General features: G+C 35.2%; 3 protein-coding genes across 12 annotated transcripts; 2 read left to right on the top strand and 1 right to left on the bottom strand.

Annotated features, from left to right (window-relative positions):
* The first annotated feature begins 1,043 nt into the window (after positions 1–1,043).
* Positions 1,044–7,389, top strand: LOC117632792. 10 transcript variants are annotated; one of them, XM_034366362.1, is made up of 9 exons: positions 1,044–1,202; positions 1,295–1,373; positions 1,669–1,852; positions 2,257–2,353; positions 2,483–2,553; positions 3,459–3,758; positions 3,930–4,008; positions 4,614–4,722; positions 7,108–7,389. In XM_034366362.1, exons 3-9 carry the CDS (start codon positions 1,817–1,819, stop codon positions 7,184–7,186), a joined length of 771 nt encoding a protein of 256 aa, XP_034222253.1. In that variant the 5' UTR covers positions 1,044–1,202; positions 1,295–1,373; positions 1,669–1,816; the 3' UTR covers positions 7,187–7,389. The 10 variants fall into 10 exon arrangements, with proteins under 10 accessions (XP_034222253.1, XP_034222260.1, XP_034222257.1 ...); XM_034366369.1 differs by having other exon boundaries at positions 2,504–2,553; positions 3,474–3,758; positions 7,108–7,294; XM_034366366.1 differs by having other exon boundaries at positions 2,504–2,553; positions 7,108–7,294.
* A 2,904-nt stretch (positions 7,390–10,293) lies between these two features.
* Positions 10,294–13,385, bottom strand: LOC117631224 (ras-related protein RABH1e). Its single transcript, XM_034364252.1, has 6 exons — positions 13,121–13,385; positions 12,944–13,014; positions 12,208–12,296; positions 11,716–11,827; positions 10,898–10,988; positions 10,294–10,677 (listed from the first exon to the last, which is right to left on the bottom strand). The coding sequence occupies exons 1-6, from the start codon at positions 13,235–13,237 to the stop codon at positions 10,537–10,539; spliced, it is 621 nt and encodes a 206-aa protein (XP_034220143.1). The 5' UTR covers positions 13,238–13,385; the 3' UTR covers positions 10,294–10,536.
* A 2,191-nt stretch (positions 13,386–15,576) lies between these two features.
* On the top strand, positions 15,577–20,599 carry LOC117631877 (BTB/POZ domain-containing protein DOT3). The gene is given in 6 exon segments (XM_034365202.1): positions 15,577–15,710; positions 15,913–15,982; positions 16,972–17,871; positions 18,001–18,255; positions 18,329–18,457; positions 20,190–20,599. Coding segments are annotated over 6 exon segments (1,848 nt in total). The 5' UTR covers positions 15,577–15,582; the 3' UTR covers positions 20,556–20,599.
* The last annotated feature ends 31 nt before the right edge of the window (positions 20,600–20,630 follow it).

The raw sequence follows: 20,630 nt of genomic DNA, 5'->3' as shown, positions 1-20,630 counted from the left end.
TTACTTTTTGATTTTTTGTTTCTTTTCCAATTACAGTGTAGATCATAGATCAATTAGATATACCCAGATTTTGAATTTCTTTGTTCAACAAAATCCTCTGTTCATAGCTCAATCAAACCCATTTTTTCTTTTTGTCAAAATTCGATTTTTTGTAGCTCAATTGTGGACCATTTCTCTCAATTTCTGATATGGACGAGTTTGGTGTCTTAACCGAACAATATGGGTTGAAGCCCCAAGGAAAATCGGCTCCAATGGCAGCATCCAAACGATCCACAAGCACCAACGGCACCCAAGCCTGGAGTTCAAACAAAGGGAAATCGGGGGGATGGGGTCTGGGTTGTTGGATTCGTTTGGGGGTGGGGTGGGGGTGTGTGGGGGGGTTTCTATGGATGATTTTTTTCTTTCTCTTTTCTGTAGTTGCTGGGGGTCTGGGTTCTGCCGATGATTTTTTTGTTTTCTCTTTTTTGTAGTTGCCGGCTAGGGTGGGGGCAGGTGGTGGTCATGGGAATGGGGGGAAGCGTAGAGGAGAGGGGGAGAAGAAATCGATGGGGGAGAGGAGAGAGAGGTTTTTTTAATTTTTTTGGTTTTTAATATTTTATTTATATTTTAATCAATTTAAAATTTTAAAAAAAGAAAATGTGAGATCTCTAACGCTACTAGGCAACTAACTGAGAAATCTGACGGAAACCATAACGGCAGAATCATATTGTAATAAATTTAAAGAATTAGAGTATGTGATTATAAAAATTGAAAAGAAATAAATTAACATGTCTTAAGTATGTAATAAAGGGTATTAAATTGTAATTAACTATTTTATTTATTAGATAACAAATAAGAATTTGCTAATATTTTTATGGAGTTTCGACTTTTTGGATCACAAGAGTCTAAGAGATTATGGTCACCTACCGTTGGATATTAATCTGATTATTCAAAAAAATTTCTTAAAAGGAGTGCAAAAGTGAATGAATCGTTAAATTTACATGCAATGATGAGTGGCCACAAATCTTTTAAACTACAGGAATTCAAGATATCAAGACTTTATGTCAAGGAGTAGTAGCTGAAAAAGAAAAAAGAGAAAAAAGCGCTCCTTCATACGATGTAAGTTGTAACGTTAACTTCTCTCTCTGTGTGAAATTGTGAAAGTGTTTAACTTCTCTCTGGAACACAATCTCTCTGCAATGGCTGTAAATGCCTCCGACGAGGTAAAATCCCTTCACTTTATCTTCTATTTTCCAAATGAATAATCTCATTTCTCTTCTGCATTGCGAAGCTTACACTGTCTTTGAGTTTACAGACTCTTGAATTTGAAGTTTTGCTCACTACATATGCTCTTCCTGTCCAATTCGACTTGCTTCTAGGTTCAACTTCAAACTGTACGTTTTTTTTTCTTACTAAGAAATTTAACTTCGAAGGCGGTAAAAAATTGGTCTTTTCAACTAACAATCTCGCTAGAATTTTAGATGCACTACAAAATCAAGCGCATAATTCTAAGCCTTTCTAATTTTTCATCACCCAGCAGAATCTGTTATCTGTTGGGTTCATGAATACTAGCTCATTGACTCTCAGTTTACTAACAATGGTTCAATTCAAGGCTGATTGGCTCCGAAATGAAGTGGGTTTCGTTGAAACTGCATTACAACTCTGATTTTCTGATGGGCTTCGTTGTAGGCATCGGTATCGAATGGGTTTAGAGATGTCCCCTTAACCCTTCTTCTTTCTTCATGCGGATTGGTGGAGATTTTTATGTTGAGCTTTCTTTCTTGGTCAAGACAGCTAGCTGGTTGATAGAGACTTTTATTATACTGTTGGTGGACTGATGGATAATGCTATTGTATTTTCTTCACTTCATTTAGTAAGTCGTTTTATTTTCAATGAAGGAGAAAAGAAATGTTAGTAGAACTAGAGTAGTCTTTACAACTCATGGCGTTGATACCCCTTTCTAATCAAAGGTTGCTTACTGCTTTCCTAAATTTTTTTGTTGAGCTTGAAATTGCAAGTCAATGTCGTCTTTCTTTAGTATTAAGATTGTCTTATATTATTTTTAGGTACCTAACCAATCAATAATTCAGGAAAAAGTCTCCTAGCTATATTATTTTGAAGTTAAATGCTTGCATTCATCATATAGAAGTGGTCTTGTTCCAGTTTGCAGTTCCAATCAATACCATATGTTAAATGTTAAATTTTATTTTGAGTTACAGTTTTATGCATGCATGAATCTAACACATACATTACTGGCCGGGAAAACCTTACATCCAGGGAAGTGTGGATCAAAGTTGCAGCATACCTGTTAGCTGTTCAAATTTTAAATTGCTAAAGCAAACTATTGATGAAGTCGACCAGCATTGCTCTCTTGGTATCTCTCTCTCTCTCTCTCTCTCTCTCTCTCTCCCCCCTGTGCTAAAGAAAAAAAGATAATTGTAGATAATTAGTTCATGTAAGCTCTGTTAGCTCCTTCAATATTTATAATGGCATTTCATTCCAGATATTTTGCCTCTTCTTTTAGAGAAGGCTCCATTTCCAGCAAAGCTGAAATGTCCCTTTCACAGCTCACATGTAAGTTTCCACCTTCCAATATTTAATATTGTGCTGGAATAATTTTAGGCTTTTTTGTGTGTGTGGAAGTTCTGCTGTTTTGATTGCAAATTTAATGCTTAAACACGGAATATATACATAATTTCACACCTATATACACTAGTCCTTTCTAGTGGGATCCCGTTTTCTAAGAAGTACACAGGATAGCATCGTTGGGTCCATCCCTGAATGTGGTCCAATGATCTGAACCATCTAAATTTTGGATCATTAATTAGGGAGCATCCATGGAAAAAATTAGTAACCAGTAAAAGTTTGACCATTTGACTATCATGTTCAGTGTTTATCTGGAACACATTGGGTGTCTATTTGTTTGATCATAATTAGATGACTTAATGGTTCCTGGTTTGGTTATTATTATTTTATTTTATTTTTGTTTTTTGTAAGGTGTTCCTTGATTAGGGTTTTAACGAATGGATGATTTGGATTATTAGACCACATTGAAGGCCTCCTTATAAGTTTTCTACATATGCATATATTTTGTGCGCATAAATACACCTACTGCTGTATGACTTTGTCTAATAATTTACATTAGAAATCGAAAACATGTGTACAATTTGACATTGAACTCGGTCTGGCTTTCATTTATTCAACAAAAGGGGATACATATCTATGTGTATGACGAATTGACGTTTTCATCTTACACCTGGATAGGACCTTTTGACTTAACTCACCTGGATACATTAATAAAGACATTTTTATTTATTTATGGATTCTCCATTACTCTTTCAGTTATTACTATTGGCTCCTACTGTAGACCCATTTTGGTTATCGTTGAGTCAAGGAGTCTGTTTAAGTAAAGTTAACAAAACATCAGTGATGTGGTTTCAAGTAAGACTTCTCTGTTTCAAGTTCACAGCATTTTGAAGTCTTCTGTTGTGCAGGCCCCAGATGTCTATAGCATTTCAATGTTGCCCGAAGAAGGCAACAGTTTACGATGTGCTTCAGTATTTGGCTATTTGAACTTTTTAAAAGTTTATAATTCATCTAAAAGTCAGATGTGCATGGATGCTCAGTCGAGTTGCCAGAACGGCATTGATTCACAAGCAAACATGGCAGATTCTCATCCCCCATGCATCATTGAGATAGATCTTGAGAAGGGATGTATTCAAGCACCAGAATCTGAAGAGGAAGCTATCGAAAGTTTTAAACGTGAGGGTTTACTCACTGTAAGTTACAAGTGGTCATCTTTTAATGGTTTATCCTTTATTTATCTAGAATAAACTGCAAACTAGAGATGTTCCAAAAATTTCTTTTCATACATTAATTTCCATCACTTTCGACATTTTCTGTTTTCTGCTATTTCTAATTTTAATATCAGTGGGTTACAACACTTTCAGAGGGTGTTTCGCAGACAGGCAAGCCTAAAAGTAGGTGGGAAACTTATGCATCTTCTATTCAACCATGGCACTTCAAGAGGTGTGTAAGATTTGTTCTGTTTGTTTCTAAATTATTATGTTGTTTGAGTCATTATCTTCTGTACAACTTTGCAACCAAAAAGAATATAATGATAATCCTGGTGATAAGTCATGACATACAGATTCTTGTACTGAGTTTCCATTTACCTTGTGGGATGCCTGTTAAAGAGATTTGGGACTTATTTTAGCCCAACTGGAGCCATAATGACTCAGTAACAAGTTCAATCCTGAGTGAACTTTAAACTATTCTCATTCTCTGTTTCAACGGCATTCTTCTACCTTTAAAAAGCATTTGACCTGAACTTTAAGATAGAAAACCTAGAAGGTCTGACCAGAAAAAAAGAAAGAAAAAATCTGGATTCTATGTTTTCCTTTTATTTATTATTTATCTTCTCTAAGATGACAATATGTTGAATCTTCCGGGGTTTTCTGCTTAAGATGCGTATTGCATAAATATAAGAAATTTTTCTAGAAGCATTACTTTGAGGCTCTGTCACTTTTATCTAAGAGATGGATGACTTGTCCACAGAAGTCTCTCTCACTAATATTTTTACACTTTTCTACACAGTGAATGAGAAGTTGATTTGATTCTCATATTTTCAACAGATAACCCAGTGCCTGAGAAATTTCATGAAACACCAAACAACCGGTGGAGAAGATGCAAACGCACTGCCTCATTTGATTCCAGAAAAGTCGTTTTCCTGTTTTCAATCTTGTAAGTAGTAAAATAAACAAGCTGCTACTAATATAATTTTTTTAAACAATTGTGAAATCTTTCTTCCAAAATACTATGGATTTTATGTCATGAGACTTTTTAAACAAGAAATTGACTTGATCAGACAAACTGTGATTACCAACAATGGGATGAGGAACAATGACATATAATGTTTTAGTTGGATTGATGTGAATTCTAAACTTTAATGTTTTACATTGACACACTTTCAGTAGAAATCGTTATAGTCTCAAGTTAGTACTTGATTTGATCTGACACTTTGTAACTGTCATGAACAACAGTAGGATGGAGAATGGTGGCTTTTTGTCATAGGGTTTAATTGATGTGAATATTAAAGTTTTCAAATATTTCAAATAAAAATAGTTTGTTGAGTGCTCAGATTCCATTCTAAGTATCATGCTTAATGTTCAGGTCTTCATTCTTCACATAGGGTGTAGTGTGCAGTCACTAAGTATCATAATGCAGCAACAATTAATCTAAACTACTAAATCTTATCATGACATAACTTAAGACTCTAATGATTCACCAACAATTAATCTCAGGTCTCGTAGAGTCATCTTATACAGTCACTAAGTATCAAGATTCAACATACTGGGTTTTAATCCTTTCTAAGTGTCATGTTTAGATTAATCTTAAAATTAATTTAAACCTATTTGACTAGTTATTGGTTTCTTTGGAAAATCAATTACTGAAAAGAGAAGCCAAAGTATTCACCTTTGGCCTGAAGGTGGCTCAGCCCCTGAACATGATTACATCACCAACTACGTACACTGTCAAAACTTCATGTCCTTCATTTGGCAATTCTGCATAACCTGTTCAGTGTCTCTAGTTCTTTCTACCAAGTTTGGTGCCTAGAAAGCCGAAAGGGACTACATGGCAGCCAATTATGAAAAAGTTTGGCATCAGAAACAGGATGCTTACCACTAAAAATGTAAAGCTTAACCTGTGCCATTTATAATTCAGTGAGCAGGAGAATTGCTAGAAATAGAGGAAGATAAAGTTTTGTGAGTGAAGCCATGACGGTATGGTGAAGATTACTGGTCAATATTTGGTTGAAAGAGTCAATATACTGTGTTGTTTTTTTACCTCCTGTTTTTGTGCAGTGTGTCTGCTTTTGATGTTGTCTTCATATTTCAAAAAATTTGCAAAAGATGGGATGTAGGGACAAAACACGATTGCAGTTTTTCGGATGAATCTGAGAGATATGGGTAGTCAGTATCAGTAGGATGGTGTGGAAATTGCTAGTAAAATTCATGGTCAACCAATTAAATTAGAGACAGTATATTACAGTGGGATTGTTGTGCAGCATGCAATAAAATCCAGAATACCAGAACCAGGTTCCCGATTTACCCAAAATTTTAGCTACAGAAAATCTGATTCTTCTGGGTCAAGTGCTTGCTAATTGGTGCTCTCTGTGTAAGGCACCAACAGATTCTGTGGCCCTTCTTTTGTCTACTGTCCTATACCTGGACTTATGGACCTTCATCTTTTGCATGACAGTAGTTGGGTGTTCTAGCTCTAATAGTGATGTGGTTTGGAATTGGCCTGTTGCCTGCGTGAAGAGGCGGTAAGAAGAGTAGTGGAAAGTTTTCCCTCTTTGCATCATTTGGTGCTTGCTATTTAAGTGGAATAGCAGAGCTTCTTTAACTTGTTTCTTTTTTCGGTCAGGTTCTATTCTTTCCTTTGGTTCATAATCTTTTGCGTTCAGCTTTGTGTTGGCTGTCACCTTTTCTTTGGCTTGGTACTAAGTAGGTTACTTACCACAGAACGAAAAAAAGGAGCAAAACATCAGGACATTAGATGTGAACTAGAATGGGAAACTGCAGAAAGTTATGGAAAAGAGGTAGGTTGCAAAGGAAGACATGCATAAAGTATGGTAATCACATGATACATCTCCAGTAGTTGAGATGATGTTCATTTTAGTCTAATGCTTCATCTTCGTATTTGACGCTGGAGGATATTAGTACTTTGTAACAAGATTTAGTCATTCCATGTATTTTTAAGTTTGGTTGAGTCATGTCGACAGAACTTGGCATTCTTGTTTGATATTTTTAATGTGTTTGGTTATTCTACTGCTTTACTACAAGTGTACAAATTGTGCTTTGTGGTCTGGAAACTAGATCACCCGTTCCACAAATGGCAATTGGTTTATTTTTGTTCCAAAACAAGTAAATATGAATTCCAATGGTTAAAGAAAGGTGTGCTTCATTTTTAAGGGTCATGATGCTTTTGTTGAAACTGCATGTACAGATACTGATATGCCTACATTTATGGTCGTAATATATGTTGTAAACCCAGGAAATTTGGTTTTCCTTTTCTTCTCGATCGTTTTTCTATGAATGACAATCATCAATTTCTGTTTTCCAGGTCAAGTTTGGGGACATTGGTTTTGATATATCTGACATTGAGAGTTCGGCAGAGTGCCGATGGTTTCATTCATGTCTAATTCGCTGCCACCTCATTCATGCTTCAAATGAATTAGTTGCTGTTGTGTCTTGAGGGCTGCTTCTGAATTAACCTTCTTTGTAATGTAAATATTTGGCATTTTCTGGTGTATTCTGTATATGGGTAATTAGCTTGTGTTGTTGTAATAATGCTATGTGGTTTGCAGCTATTGAAAGCTGATAGCAGACTTTTTAATTTGGATAATCTCCCATCTTGTTTAGTGTTCAAACCGATAAAAGTACATTAATGGGTTTCTGAAAGAAAAATCTTTGGATTTCTTGAAAGTAAAAACAAAAATATCTTTGATTTCGAAAACTGGTTGTTGTAGTCACTTCACCCCACTTTCGATAGCAGTGTTGGTCATTTTAGGGGTAATATGGTCATTTCAAGTCCAACCCCATCACTAATACTAGTTCAACCATTCCCACTCCCATTACCACTCGGTACTCGAACCTACCATTCCCACCACCACTAGCGAAGAACAAAGAACAAAGGCAAAAATTTAATATGGCAGCTTTGTCCCAATTTCTAAAAACAAACAAGGGCAATGACAGAAAAAATGAAAAGTAAGATGGCGTTTGGTATCCTAAAGTGGGGAACTCAAAAGTTATTATTATTCTTAAAAATAAGGAGTTTTAAAATTAATTTTTAAGATTTAAAAACTTGTTTGGAATAAAACTTGAAAATTGGTTATAAATCTTAAACAATTTGAGCAAGAGAGAAGACATGAAAAAAATTATAAATAAATAAAAAACCGTACTTTCTGTTCTCAAGTATTGAGTTTGGGTTTTTACTTATGTGGATAGAGTGGGAGTAACTTTCTTCATATAATTACTTATGTAGAATTTATTTTATAATTGATCAAATTAGTGTTTTCATTAATCAAAGGTATTTTTGAGTTTTTGAATGTTTAACCATTTTCTGCCTTTTGCTTTATATTAAACAAACACAATAAAATGGAAGAATTGTGCATGCAAGCAACCAGCAATGGCGACTTTGAGATTTTAGGGGCCCTGTGCCAAAATAACAAGAGGGCCTCCTAAAATAAAGTCTTTCACGAACAATTATAAAAAATAATCAAAGTCTTGTATCATCAAATTGCTAATTATCAATAATCAATTAAAAATATATACAAAATATAGTTTTAAAAAAATCTGAGAATTTGAGAGAGAGAGTTGAGTGGTTTATTTTTTATTTTTTATTATTATTTTTTAATCAAGGACAGATAACTTTATTAACACAACAATGTCAAGGTTACAAAAAGTAAAAACCGGACTTTAGTAATGCAACAAGAGAGTTGAGTGGTTGAAGGGTGAAACTTGAAAAAAAAAGAAAAAGAAAAAGAAGATACATGCGGTTGGAAAAAAAAAAAAAAAAAATTGCATACAAAGTTGTATGATGGAGGTCTCAACATGAAAATCAATATTAAATAGGAATAGGAAATTCAACATTAATTTTATTCTATTAATATAGGAGAAGCCAAAGTAATAGATACCAATATAATAAACTCACATCAATAAAATAATATTTATTATGGAGTCCAGTTTTTCTTATAGAAAAGTTGATAGAGGTCCAAAAATCCAACCAACAATTGGGTCTAGTCCTCGAATTATTGTTTATTGATACAAGTCCTTTGACTAGTTTGCCATGTAGATTACATTTCATCTTTGACATATTGATTCAAACTTTTGTATTTAACTGATTTGTATTTAAATTTTTTTGTTTCTATTATATCCCTATTGTCTAAAATGATAAGATGAGAATTTATATGCCATTATTTTTATTTTTGTTCACCCTATGGTAAAGGTATAGTATATACTTTTATAGATAAATTATCCTATGGTATAGGTATATTGTCATATTGCCTATTGCATAGGTATATATTTGTTTTTTCATATTTTAGACAATGAATAATAGTATTTTATGTACATTTTTTTATAGGTAACATACAATTTTATTTGTCTATTTTTGTATCTGACTTATAGGTAGTCTTCTAATTTATGTTCCTAACTTATAGGTAGTATTCTAATTTATGTTCATGACTTATAGGTAACACGATTTATCACTAAGTTTTTTTCGTTGCTAATAAGAACACTATTTACCTATGTTAGGTACATAATTTAATGTGAATGCTTGCCTAATTGATTAGTATAATATGTGGGCCTTTACTTCAATTGATTAATTTGTATTTTACCCATATATTAGGTAAATATTATCAATGAAAGAATTCCAAATTTGAAATTTGAAATTTAATTACAAGTAAATAATCCAGTAAATTTAGTTTTTCAATGTTTGCCTTATGTACCTCAAATGATAAAATCGACACAATAAAGAGAGTAATAAAAGTCAAAGGACCTACATCTAAAACCAAAAATGCGTGGACTAAATCCAATGACAGTTAATCGTTTTGAACCTATATCTAAGAACCCCTTTTTCTTATTTTGTATTGAAAGATAAATAAAAAGTGAATATTAATGTTATAAAATTAATATCATTATTAAGCTATAACAACATATTAATATAAATTAATATTTAATATGAGGCGCCTTCAAAGTGGGGCTTTGTGTGATTGCTCACTTTGCTCCCCAAAGAACCATAAAGATACACAACTCTTTTCTGTTCACTTCTTCCCTTGATTATGTTTGATTTGAAAGTAAAAAGGTTCAAGTTTTCTCTTTCGTTGGTTTCGCTTTTGCAGGAACCATAGTGCACTCCCAGATCATAGTCATGATGAAGATGAAGGGTCTCTCAGATAATCAATATCCGAAGTCAAAGCTAACGTACTGCAAGTTCGCCGCCCAAATGATTCGTACAAGAACCATAAATGGACGTTCATGTTATATATTTTGTCATTTTGAAACACTTGGTCCGAGCTACTACCTGCAAACAGCAATTTCTCTCTTCTTGATTTAGGATTTGTACCTATCCACGGTTCCGTCAGAGATAAAAGAGGAGGAGGAGGGGGGAGGGGGGGAAAATAGAATTCTGTTTGTTAGCGCATGGCTCTGTTAACCATCAACCATTTCCTTTCTGTATCTATCAGTATCTGTTTGAAATCATTTGGGGAACATTTTGCATGTTCTAAGGGGATAAATATGGTCATGGAAATGTAAGAAAAATCCAAGCTGTCATTTAATTTCTAGTAGGTTAGAACACAAGAGTTGCTACCTTTAGTTTCCTATGAACACTGAAAATTGTACGATTACATAATGGAACAGAAAGCATTAGATCTATGTCGCTTCACATTGCCGTCAAAATATAGCTTATACTAATATAGATCACTGTGTTGGCTGAATTTGGATTATGCTAATTGCTTTCTCTTTTTCCTTTGAATAATGAATAGCCGGCCACCTAGCATGCACACCCTCCTTGCTGCTCTGTGTGGGATGAATTAGTCGTCGGCTTCAGGTTTACATCGACCATGTCTTCCTGTTTTGTTGAAGAAAGGGCTTCCATCCCTGGTAATGCAGCAGCAATCTTGCGGAATAAAGGCTGCAATTTTGCAAACATAGTAGTCATATGAAAAACGTGAGCAACCAAACCAAAACAAACCAAGAAACACTTGCATAGATATCATGTACCTGTACTTGGTAGAAAAAGTCCTAGTAGGAAATATACCAAAAATAAACTATATATATATATATATTTATGTAGATTTTCCGTACAATGCCCATCACACAGTTAAATTTCATCTTAAGTTTATTTATTTTACCTTGATATTAAATCCTGCTTTTGCACTAGTTTCAATGAACATGACTCCAAATTCACGAGATTTGGAATCCCCTTCCTCTATAGAGACTTGCCTGTTTAATCAACAAAACCACAAGGTCACAACACTTTCAAAATTGATAATGAGAATAAATGAACTATTGTGTCTAGTTTAACTTTAATTAACTGAATAAACTCAACAAATCACTAACCATACTTCTATTCATGAATTCCAGTGCACTGATTTCCATGATGGTGAAACAAAAAGTAAAGGAAATGCATTACAATGGAATATTTTCTCTGCATTGTTTCTTATGCTTGCAATGAGGGCTGAATCAAGAAGTTCAGAAAAGGTAATAAAATACAGCAGAAATTGTTGGAAGAAATGAAGATGTTGCAAATGCATGTATTCAAGACGTTGCTCATGGGATGCATGTATTCAAGACGTTGCACTTGAACCGCAGTTTAACTAAATCCGGACGTCCAGAAAATAAAAGGATTTTGTGTGTGTGTAGATATATATATATCCCGGATAAATTGCATGGTAATAAAACAGGAATTTTATTGTATTACAGAAACCACGACCAAAGGTGTCCTGCATTTCTTAGTGTCTTCACTATGAATGGTAAAGGTTCACTTACAGAAGAAAAAACTTATCTCATGCATGTTTGATGAGGTTTTGGGTCTATATAGAACCAAAGGAGATACATATGTCAAAGTGCACTAAGATGGACAGAAACTGAAATTATTAATCAGCACAAGTACTACATTTTTGTTTGCACAATGAAGAGGAGGGGGGTATTAGTTTGGTGCATTCCTCACCTTTTATCAACCAGATCAGTTTTGTTCCCCACAAGCACGATAATGACATCAGTTCCTCGTTCTGTTCGTACTTCCTCTATCCACTTATTAGTGTTCAGAAATGACTGTCTATCTGCATGCAACAATTCAGTCAGGAATTTGGAACACAAAATGTCTGTACAAGGAGTAGAGATTAAGGGTTGCATAAATATAAATGAAAATTTCATGTTGTAAGGGCAATGTAATGAGACAAGAGAGCAAATGTACACGGATGTGCACCCATGCATACAGAAGCAGAAGGAAAGAAATGGTTTTCTGTCTATTTAATTTCCAACCATCCATTTCTTTTTCCTGTCATCGGAACAAAACTGTTTAGTGCTTACTAAAAAAGGGATGAATAATGACAAGAGTTTTCTAGTTTTCAATTAGAAAATGAATTTCATATTGAAAAAGGAAACTTTTGAATTTACAAAATGATTCTAAAAGGCCCAACTTCTCTTGATCAAAACTCACTAGCTACATCATAAACAATCACTGCAACAGAGGAATCCCTGATGTAGCTTGGAATGAGACTCCTAAATCTTTCTTGCCCTGCAGTATCCCTGTAAAGTTAAAAAGCCATGTTTCAGGAGGGAAAAAAAAAGATAAATAGCAAACTAAAGAAATATATACATCATGTACACAAACATGAACTCACAAATCAACAAGTGTGTAGCAGTAACAAGCCCTAAAGTTTGATCTACCAAATGGTCATCAAAAGAACCATGAAGCAGAACACACACCTTTTTCTGCCGAACTTTGTATAAATAAAAAATGCACAAATTGGTTTACTAATGGGGAGCTCTATTCTTTCAAGCAGAGTTGCCATTCACTTTTTGACCATAGATGCACCACAATGAAGATCTTAACCATTGTCATAATCAAGATTTCAGCCCCATGCAAGCTTAGTGTAAGAAAAACTTAGAAAACTTGCCACCTTCCCCCCAACTCTAATAAATTTATCCAAATTGCTCCTCAAGATAATTTCAGAATAGAAAGAAACAAATCATTTTTGTGATCCATATGGATCCGATGCAACCGCCGACTCACTTTAAACAACAAACAATTGGATCAACCTCAAACAAATTGACACCCACCCACCCACACCCACACATATATGTATATTGTCATTAAAACCTTCATCCTAATTCACTACAAAACCATTTACTTAAGCAACCATAAATCACAAGGAACCTGGATGCATCCTTACCAAAGCTGCAAACGAACTGTCCGATCTTCAAGGTACATCGTTTTCGACAGAAAATCAATCCCAATCGTAGCCTGCAAATCCAATATACCCAAAATCACACAAAAGAAATTAAAATTGGGCGATCGGAACAAGAACTCACCCAAATAGAATGAAATTATAAAGGGGATGGAAAAAGACCTGATAGGTGGTATCGAATTTGTCGTACATGAAGCGGGTGATGATGCTGGTTTTTCCGACGGACTGATCGCCCAGGAAGACCAGCTTGTATTTAGCCAGAGGAGACACCGTCGCCATTTTCAAGATTGTTCAGCTCCCTCCCACGTTTCCTTCTTTTGTGGATGTTTGGATCTGAATCTCATAAGAGCAAAGAGGAAAATGACTTAACGCTTTTTTTTTCTTTCTCTTCTTCGTTTTTCCTTTTTCGTGTTTTTGAGTTCAGCGTTTTATATAGGGTGCCGAGGAGAAACCGCCAACCACGACGAAGACCAACAAAAGTCAGATCTTTGATATTTGGTTTGGTGCCCGAATTTGCCCCTCCTCTTTTTTTGAAATTTCGGCCGTGTCTGGCATTACCTTTTGTTTTATTTTTTTAATATAAATTTACAATTGTCGAGATTTTCTTAAATAAAGTGAAAACTGAATGAGACTAACACCAAATTAAAATTAAACATATTTGTCAAATCGCACTTTGAAAAAGTTATTGAGTATAGTAGGAAAATGGTTCAAGCATTCCACAATCAACTTCACATGCCCTCATGTATTTGTACATGTAGGATACAGAGCTAGTATTGTATATGTGGGTGGCTAAATCATAACAATTTATGTGTAAGACACCCTTAAAACTACAGTTCTACATCTTAAATTGATACGAAATTATAGTAGTTATATACGCACTCAAGAATGTTTTATGGGGATCCTCCCTCTAAATTTTTGTTTGAATATTTTTTTGAGGGCTGAAATGAAACTCGTGTGATCGTTGCAGTTAAAAATCCACCCATAAAAAAACGAGTCCCCCCTCCCTCTTTTAATTTCTTATTAATTTTCTCTCTCTCTCATCCTTCCTTTTTCCATCGAATCCTTAGGGGGGGGAAGGAGGTTCTGAGACACCAAGGACTCGTAGATGGTGGGAGAAAGTGTAAGAATCGGAGGATGTGGGAGGCTAGCAGGTATTACAGATGAGGTCGCCTCCATTACTTTAACAAGCCGTCAACGAATTTTTGTTACATTATTTCATAGAGAAGTCATAGGCAAAAAGCCGGAAAAACATTTCTTAGAATGAAAACCAATGTTAGCCTTTATGTCTTTTCAATTTTTAAAAAGAAATCAAATTTGAATCTAATCTATCCGTGGCTTACATATAACAAAATAATAATAATAATACATAAGTCACATAACAAAATAATAATAATAATACATAAGTCACATCACCACCTTAGACGAAAAATTTGACAAACTTCACAAGTTGAGGTAAAGTAAAATATGAAACTTCAGTTTAAGGGGCGAGTTGAATCAAAGTAACGTTCACAGGGCAAAAGTGAGATTCCGGACATTTTTCCACGGGACAAAACATTAATTAAGCATATGCCAAGGTTCTCTTTCCAAACCTTCAATTCTTGAGCTCAAAGAAAGGTCATGTGTATTTTACACCAACATGCGCATGGATGTGTCGCTACACATCATGCATGCACGACAAGTTAGGAGCACATGCACAAGTAGAACCTCAACCACAAAAACATACAAGGGATACCTGTCAAAAATCACATTACACTTAAAAAGAAAGAAAATTTTATTCAAAATTTCTTCAACACAGTTATTGCATTATTCAAAATCTCGTCACCTAATACCAAAAACTAAAAATAAAAAGATGGGCAACGAATCTTAGCCCGACGAAAAATGACCTTAATTTGCATACTGGTGATCTCAGTTTCAAACTCCCATGACACCTTGATAGCATGTGAAAACTTCATCCCCTTTATAGTTTAGACCATCGCTATTCACCAAAAAGAAAAAAGATCTCGTCTTGAAATCCATAAGGATAGCAATACATTCAACTAAATCTGTCATAACCATTTACAATAAGGATAGCTATAGAAAAGGGCAATGCTTTTGTGGACACGCGTATTTGGTTTGGGAATTTTTCTGAGGAGGTGTTACATAGATTGTGTTGATTTGTGTGGGTTAAAATTCCATCGAGGAAATATTAATCCAACTTCTTTCGCATTGTTCTAGAGAAGTGTCATCCACATGCAACATTAGTAGACTAGATGTTAAATCAACTCATACTTAATTATTCTTTCCAAGAGATACACAAAATTATGTAAGAGATTGTCTATATTTATAACCACACAACCACCTGTTGGTTGCTTCCATACTTACATGGCCGATAACTGACCTCTAAGAATAAGAGAGCCCACATTCCATGTCTCTTTCATAACACATTCACCAAATTAGTCTCGTGTCACAATCAGATGATGCAACAGTTAGAGGGCACTCCACCAACCCTCTTAAGAGGACATTGATCACAACCACAGACTCACTTCTCATGCATTTATTCAGATCACATCCCAGTTCTTATATCATGTTATTCATCCAAATGAAGTGTCACTCAAAAACATATCCAGCGAAGGAGTCAAGTCACCATGAAGAAGTCTCAAACTCTACCACAAACTCCTGAGAGCGTTTACGAGGGCACTCAAAGACAAAGCATCGTAATTCCTTCCAAACACATCACCATAGCAAATAGCTTCGAAAAGAAAGAACAATCCTGGTACAACTACAATTGCATCATAGAATTGGCAAGAAACCCAGTTTTATCATTAAAGATCTATACTATACTGCTCCTAGAGAAAATCTAGGCTAAAATATTATTTCTTTTGCAGAACATTCAATAACAACAGATTTGTGCACCTCCATATCCTATTCAACTGTTTCTCATCCCTCTCACTCTTTATTTTGGTGAATTCATGCAGGTTTATCACTTCTCATGTCCCAACAGACCTAACAATTCAAGTTCAAGATGTCACCTTTATCGTTCACAAGGTAACTACGGAGCAAGACAAACATACTCAATAAGTTGATACCTAAAAGAGCTCATAAAAACTTTGCATACAAGAAGTTTAGAGAAAATTGCAAGCAAAACCAAACTTCTTACATAATACACAATTCCAGTACAAAAAAACATAAACAACCAGAAATATTAAGTTCATCACATGCCTTCAATTTATGATCATAGTTATTCTAATAGAGATGCTAGGTTACATTCAAGATGATGTTTTTCCCAAAAGGAACTGTTATTTGATCCATGTATTATAATTCAGAACAGATACATACACCACATGCAAGAATTTTCCAGTGAATTAACCAGTACGTCCTGTCATCAAGGTACACTGAAATAACAGAGTACTTAGGAACCCTCCCTTTCTTTCTCCTCTGTTGAAAATATCTTTGTGTGGTTTCATAATATCAGAGCCATTTATTTTCCTCTTCTACATCAAAGCAAAACTAACCGTTGAAAAGCACATTTTCAAGTGAAGCAACTAGAGTGTTCTCTTTCTCCCTTTCTGCTTGACCATGGGACAGCCATAACTCTTTCCTAGTATCAATTCCTATAACTTATGTGCCAATCAAGGTTAAAGTCAATCTTAACAGTACATGCTACACAATACTCGGTGCTTAAATTGAATCAACCAATTTTTTATTTTAATCATAATGTTTATGCCTTCCTATTTTGCGCATACATAATGCATGCCATATACTTTATAAAAGTAAATTATCTACAAAGAGAACACACAAACCCAACAATTATAAAGCAATGATAGGTGACTGCATCACTTCCTACATTTGGACTTCATACAAATTATTGACATACTTGCACACTAGCTTGAATGCCACAGCATGAACTTTGTCTTATGAATTCAATTTTGTACAGTACATTTCATAGGAACTAAATAATAATATGCAACCAGGGGAAAACTCACGTATACAAAGTACTCAATTGGTTCCTGTTTCATTTCTATTTCTTTTTACAGTATCCCTTGATATCAAAATGTGGCTACATTGGTCGATTGGAATTTCAGCCTTCAATTTCAAATTTTGGCTATGACCTCAAGCTTGAAAGCTTCCCAGGTGGATCGGAAACCTTCGAAATCATTTTAAAATTTTGTTATGGTCTTCCAATGGACTTGAACCCTATCAACATAGCACCACTAAGATGCGCCTCAGAATTTCTAGAAATGACAGAAGATCTTCAAGATGGAAATCTCATTTCTAAGACTGAAGCTTTTCTCACATTTGTAGTCCTTTCTTCGTGGAAAGACACCATTACTGTACTTAAATCTTGTGAAACTCTATCTCCATGGGCTGAAAATCTTCAAATTGTCAGAAGGTGCTGTGACTCAATTGCTTGGAAGACTTCTAAAGTAAACATTGTCGGAGATACAGACTGTCAAGAAGGCTGGTGGTTTAATGAAGTGGCTACCTTTCGAATAGATCATTTCATGAGGATTATAACAGCAATAAAGGCAAAGAGTACAAGACCAGAAGTTGTAGGTAAATGTATCATGCACTATGCAGAGAGATGGTTGCCAGGCATGAATGCAGAGTTTGAAGGACTAAGAGGATACGGGTTCGGAAAAAATGACCTCCAGTTCAGTATATTGAGTAGGAGTAAAGAGGAAGGGGGTTACGTACACAGCAAGGAGCAAAAAGCAATTATTGAAAGCCTAGTGAGCGTACTTCCTCCTCAAAATGAAGCTATTTCATGTAAGTTCTTATTGAGGATGTTAAAGATGGCCATGCTGTACTCTGCATCACCAGCTTTGATTTCAGAGCTTGAAAAGAGAGTGGGGATGACGTTAGAAGATGCCAATGTGAATGATCTGTTGATTCCTAGTTGCAATAATGCAGATCCAGGGAAACTAGTTAAGTGAGTATTCTACATTATTTATTTAGTCAGATTCAACAACATAATTACAATAGAATCCTTCAAAGAAGTCAATTGATAACCAACACTCTTGTTCTTGTTAATTTTCATAATGTGTAGTACAGTTCACCTGAAGAATGCACAATGCACAATGCACGACACTGAAGTCGTGCAAAGGATTGTGGAATATTTCTTGATGCATGAGCAGCAAGGACAGCAACAGAAGACTGCTAGAATCAATGTTAGTAAGCTGTTAGACAACTACCTAGCAGAGATTGCCGAAGACCCAAACCTCTCCATAACCAAGTTTCAAATATTGGCTGAATTACTGCCAGAAAATGCACGGACGTGTGATGATGGTCTCTACAGAGCCATTGATACCTACCTCAAGGTTACTTTTTCACCTGTTTCTCTAGTTTACACCTAAAGCAATTTATAACCTAAAATCTAACCCTTTTTTTCAGACACATCCTTCACTACCTGAGCATGACCGGAGAAAGCTATGTACAATAATGAACTGTGATAAACTATCGCTTGACGCATGCATGCACGCTGCACAAAATGATCGACTGCCTATGAGAACTATTGTCCAGGTAACATTTAAGAATCACAAAAGAGGTTAAAACATAAATTTTGTATCATTGGTCCCTGCTGAAAATTAGTTAAAAATTTTAAGATATCAGTTATATCCTTAAGGAATCTAGGTCTTTTATCAAGACATATTTAGTGGCTTGCATTTGAATTAAATTATAAAGATACTTAAAGTTTATATGTAATAACAGGAAAAAGAAATGCAACCCAAGAACCTCTACCAACCACAAGCTAAGGTATTTATAATTTATACGCAGCATCACAAGGACACTAATAGAGAGGCTTTTGAGAAGAAGAAAATCAATGAGAATAAAAAAGGAAATTACTACAGACTGTAATAAGCCCCCTTTTTGTTGTTGTGTAGCAGTATTTTTTATGCACATTGAATTCATACTACAAACACATAGCCAAATTCATCCAACGCGGAGTAATCCCTAGTCCCCCAACCCCTCAAAAGAAACAAAAAAGAAAATTAACTGAAAGACATTTATGGCCCTGTTACAGTCTTTTTAGTAAAAATCACTAAAAAATGCAATTGCTACAGACAAAGTATGCAAGAGCAACCTGAGGGGCTAAACTACAATGGAGATCACAGTGGAATCTAACCTCATTTCACTCAGATATGTGCTAAATGGCAGGCATTGTCACATAACTTCAACCACCTAGATCACATGGCCCCTTTTTTGTTGTGTAGCAGTATTTTTTACGCACATTGAATTCATACTACAAACACACGGAGTAATCCATTAGTCCTCCAACCCCCAAAAAGTAACAAAATTAAAAATTAACTCAGAGACATTTATGGGCCTCTTACGGTCTTTTTAGTAAAAACCACTAGAAAAAATGCAATTGCTACAGACAAAATATGCAAGAGCAACCTAAGGGGCTAAACGACAATGGAGATCACAGTGGCATCTAACCTCATTTCACTCAGATATGTGCTAAATGGCAGGCATTGTCACATAACTTCAACCACCTAGGCACTAACCAAATAAAACGCTGTGAGATAATTTCTGCAACATAGACAGAATAAAAGCCTATAACTTGCCCTTAGGCTTTGGGTTAAGTGATAAAGATGTGAGATGCGGCAGGGCAGGGCAGGTCTCAGGTATGAATAATTGCTAGAAATTGGAAGGAAATAATTTCAATCTCCCACCAAACATGCTAGAACCACATATCGTCTTACAAAAGTTCATCTACACTTTGGAAAAAAAATCACTTAGCGACTGGAGAATTCATACTAAGAGTTTTCTAGCAAATTAGCATTCCACCAGCATCATACAAAATTGGTAGAAAACAACATATAATTATAAAAGTCAATCAGACTCTTACAAGAACTCAATCACTTTAATCTTGTATAGTGCCAATTTGGACTGCTGTATATTAATTGTTACAAAAACGTATTAATCATTACTTAACTGTTCCCTGACCTTCAAATAACACTTATGCCCTTGCTCCCCCTTTTTATGACACCAAAAAATTTCAGAAACCATAATGCTTCTGAAAAATGGATTTCACAAAGACATTCCTCTCAAAAGGGAAACACAATTAATAGAAGATAGACCCTTAACTTAAACAGATGTAAAATCCTCACAAAGGCATACACAATTAACTGAGCATTTGAAGACCATTTCATTTATCAGACATGGACCCCTTAATCTGAGTGCCAACCAGTATGTGTTCTGTCAAAATTGGCATTTCTCACTAGAGGATGAGAATATGAAACATGTGCAGGTGCTTTTCTCAGAACAAGTAAAGATGAGGACGTCGATGCAAGAGAAGGAATCACAAAGTGGCAATAACTCTGAACAGGAAGGGAACCACTCATCAACAGATGCAGAGATTAAGAATCTAAAAGCAGAACTTGAGAATGTAAAGATAAAGATGGCAGAGCTGCAGAGTGACTACTCTGAGCTGCAGCAAGAGTATGAAAGGATAGGCAGCAAGCAAAAGAATGTGTCGGGTTGGAGTTTGGGATGGAGAAAAATTAAGAACTCTTTCCATGCAAAAGGTGAGGGCAATGAAACTGGAGAAGGCCAACAAAGACCCAACCCAGCTGGCAGAAGAACCCCCTCCAGACGAAGGTCATCCATGTCCTGAATTACATTAATCTAGGAAGCCAAGACACCCCACACCATATGAGAGTTAAGCCTTTAAGAACACCATATCAACTGT

Source organism: Prunus dulcis, chromosome 6 (genome assembly GCF_902201215.1).
Source record: "Prunus dulcis chromosome 6, ALMONDv2, whole genome shotgun sequence".
Lineage (NCBI taxonomy): Eukaryota > Viridiplantae > Streptophyta > Magnoliopsida > Rosales > Rosaceae > Prunus > Prunus dulcis.
The sequence above is the reverse complement of the archived record's forward strand: the minus strand, read 5'-3'. Positions and strand labels throughout refer to the sequence as shown.

What these genes read in the sequence shown, in the direction of transcription:
- LOC117632792 (XM_034366362.1), top strand. Translation starts at nt 1,817, where the DNA reads ATGGATAATGCTATTGTATTTTCTTCACTTCATTTA. An exon ending in CGACCAGCATTGCTCTCTTG is followed by an intron (nt 2,354 to 2,482) that starts GTATCTCTCTCT and finishes ATTTCATTCCAG; the next exon opens with ATATTTTGCCTCTTCTTTTA. An exon ending in GTTTTCCTGTTTTCAATCTT is followed by an intron (nt 4,723 to 7,107) that starts GTAAGTAGTAAA and finishes TCTGTTTTCCAG; the next exon opens with GTCAAGTTTGGGGACATTGG.
- LOC117631224 (XM_034364252.1), bottom strand. Translation starts at nt 13,237, where the DNA reads ATGGCGACGGTGTCTCCTCTGGCTAAATACAAGCTGGTCTTCCTGGGC. An exon ending in ACTGATCTGGTTGATAAAAG is followed by an intron (nt 10,989 to 11,715) that starts GTGAGGAATGCA and finishes TTGATTAAACAG; the next exon opens with GCAAGTCTCTATAGAGGAAG. An exon ending in AAGCAGGATTTAATATCAAG is followed by an intron (nt 10,678 to 10,897) that starts GTAAAATAAATA and finishes GCAAAATTGCAG; the next exon opens with CCTTTATTCCGCAAGATTGC.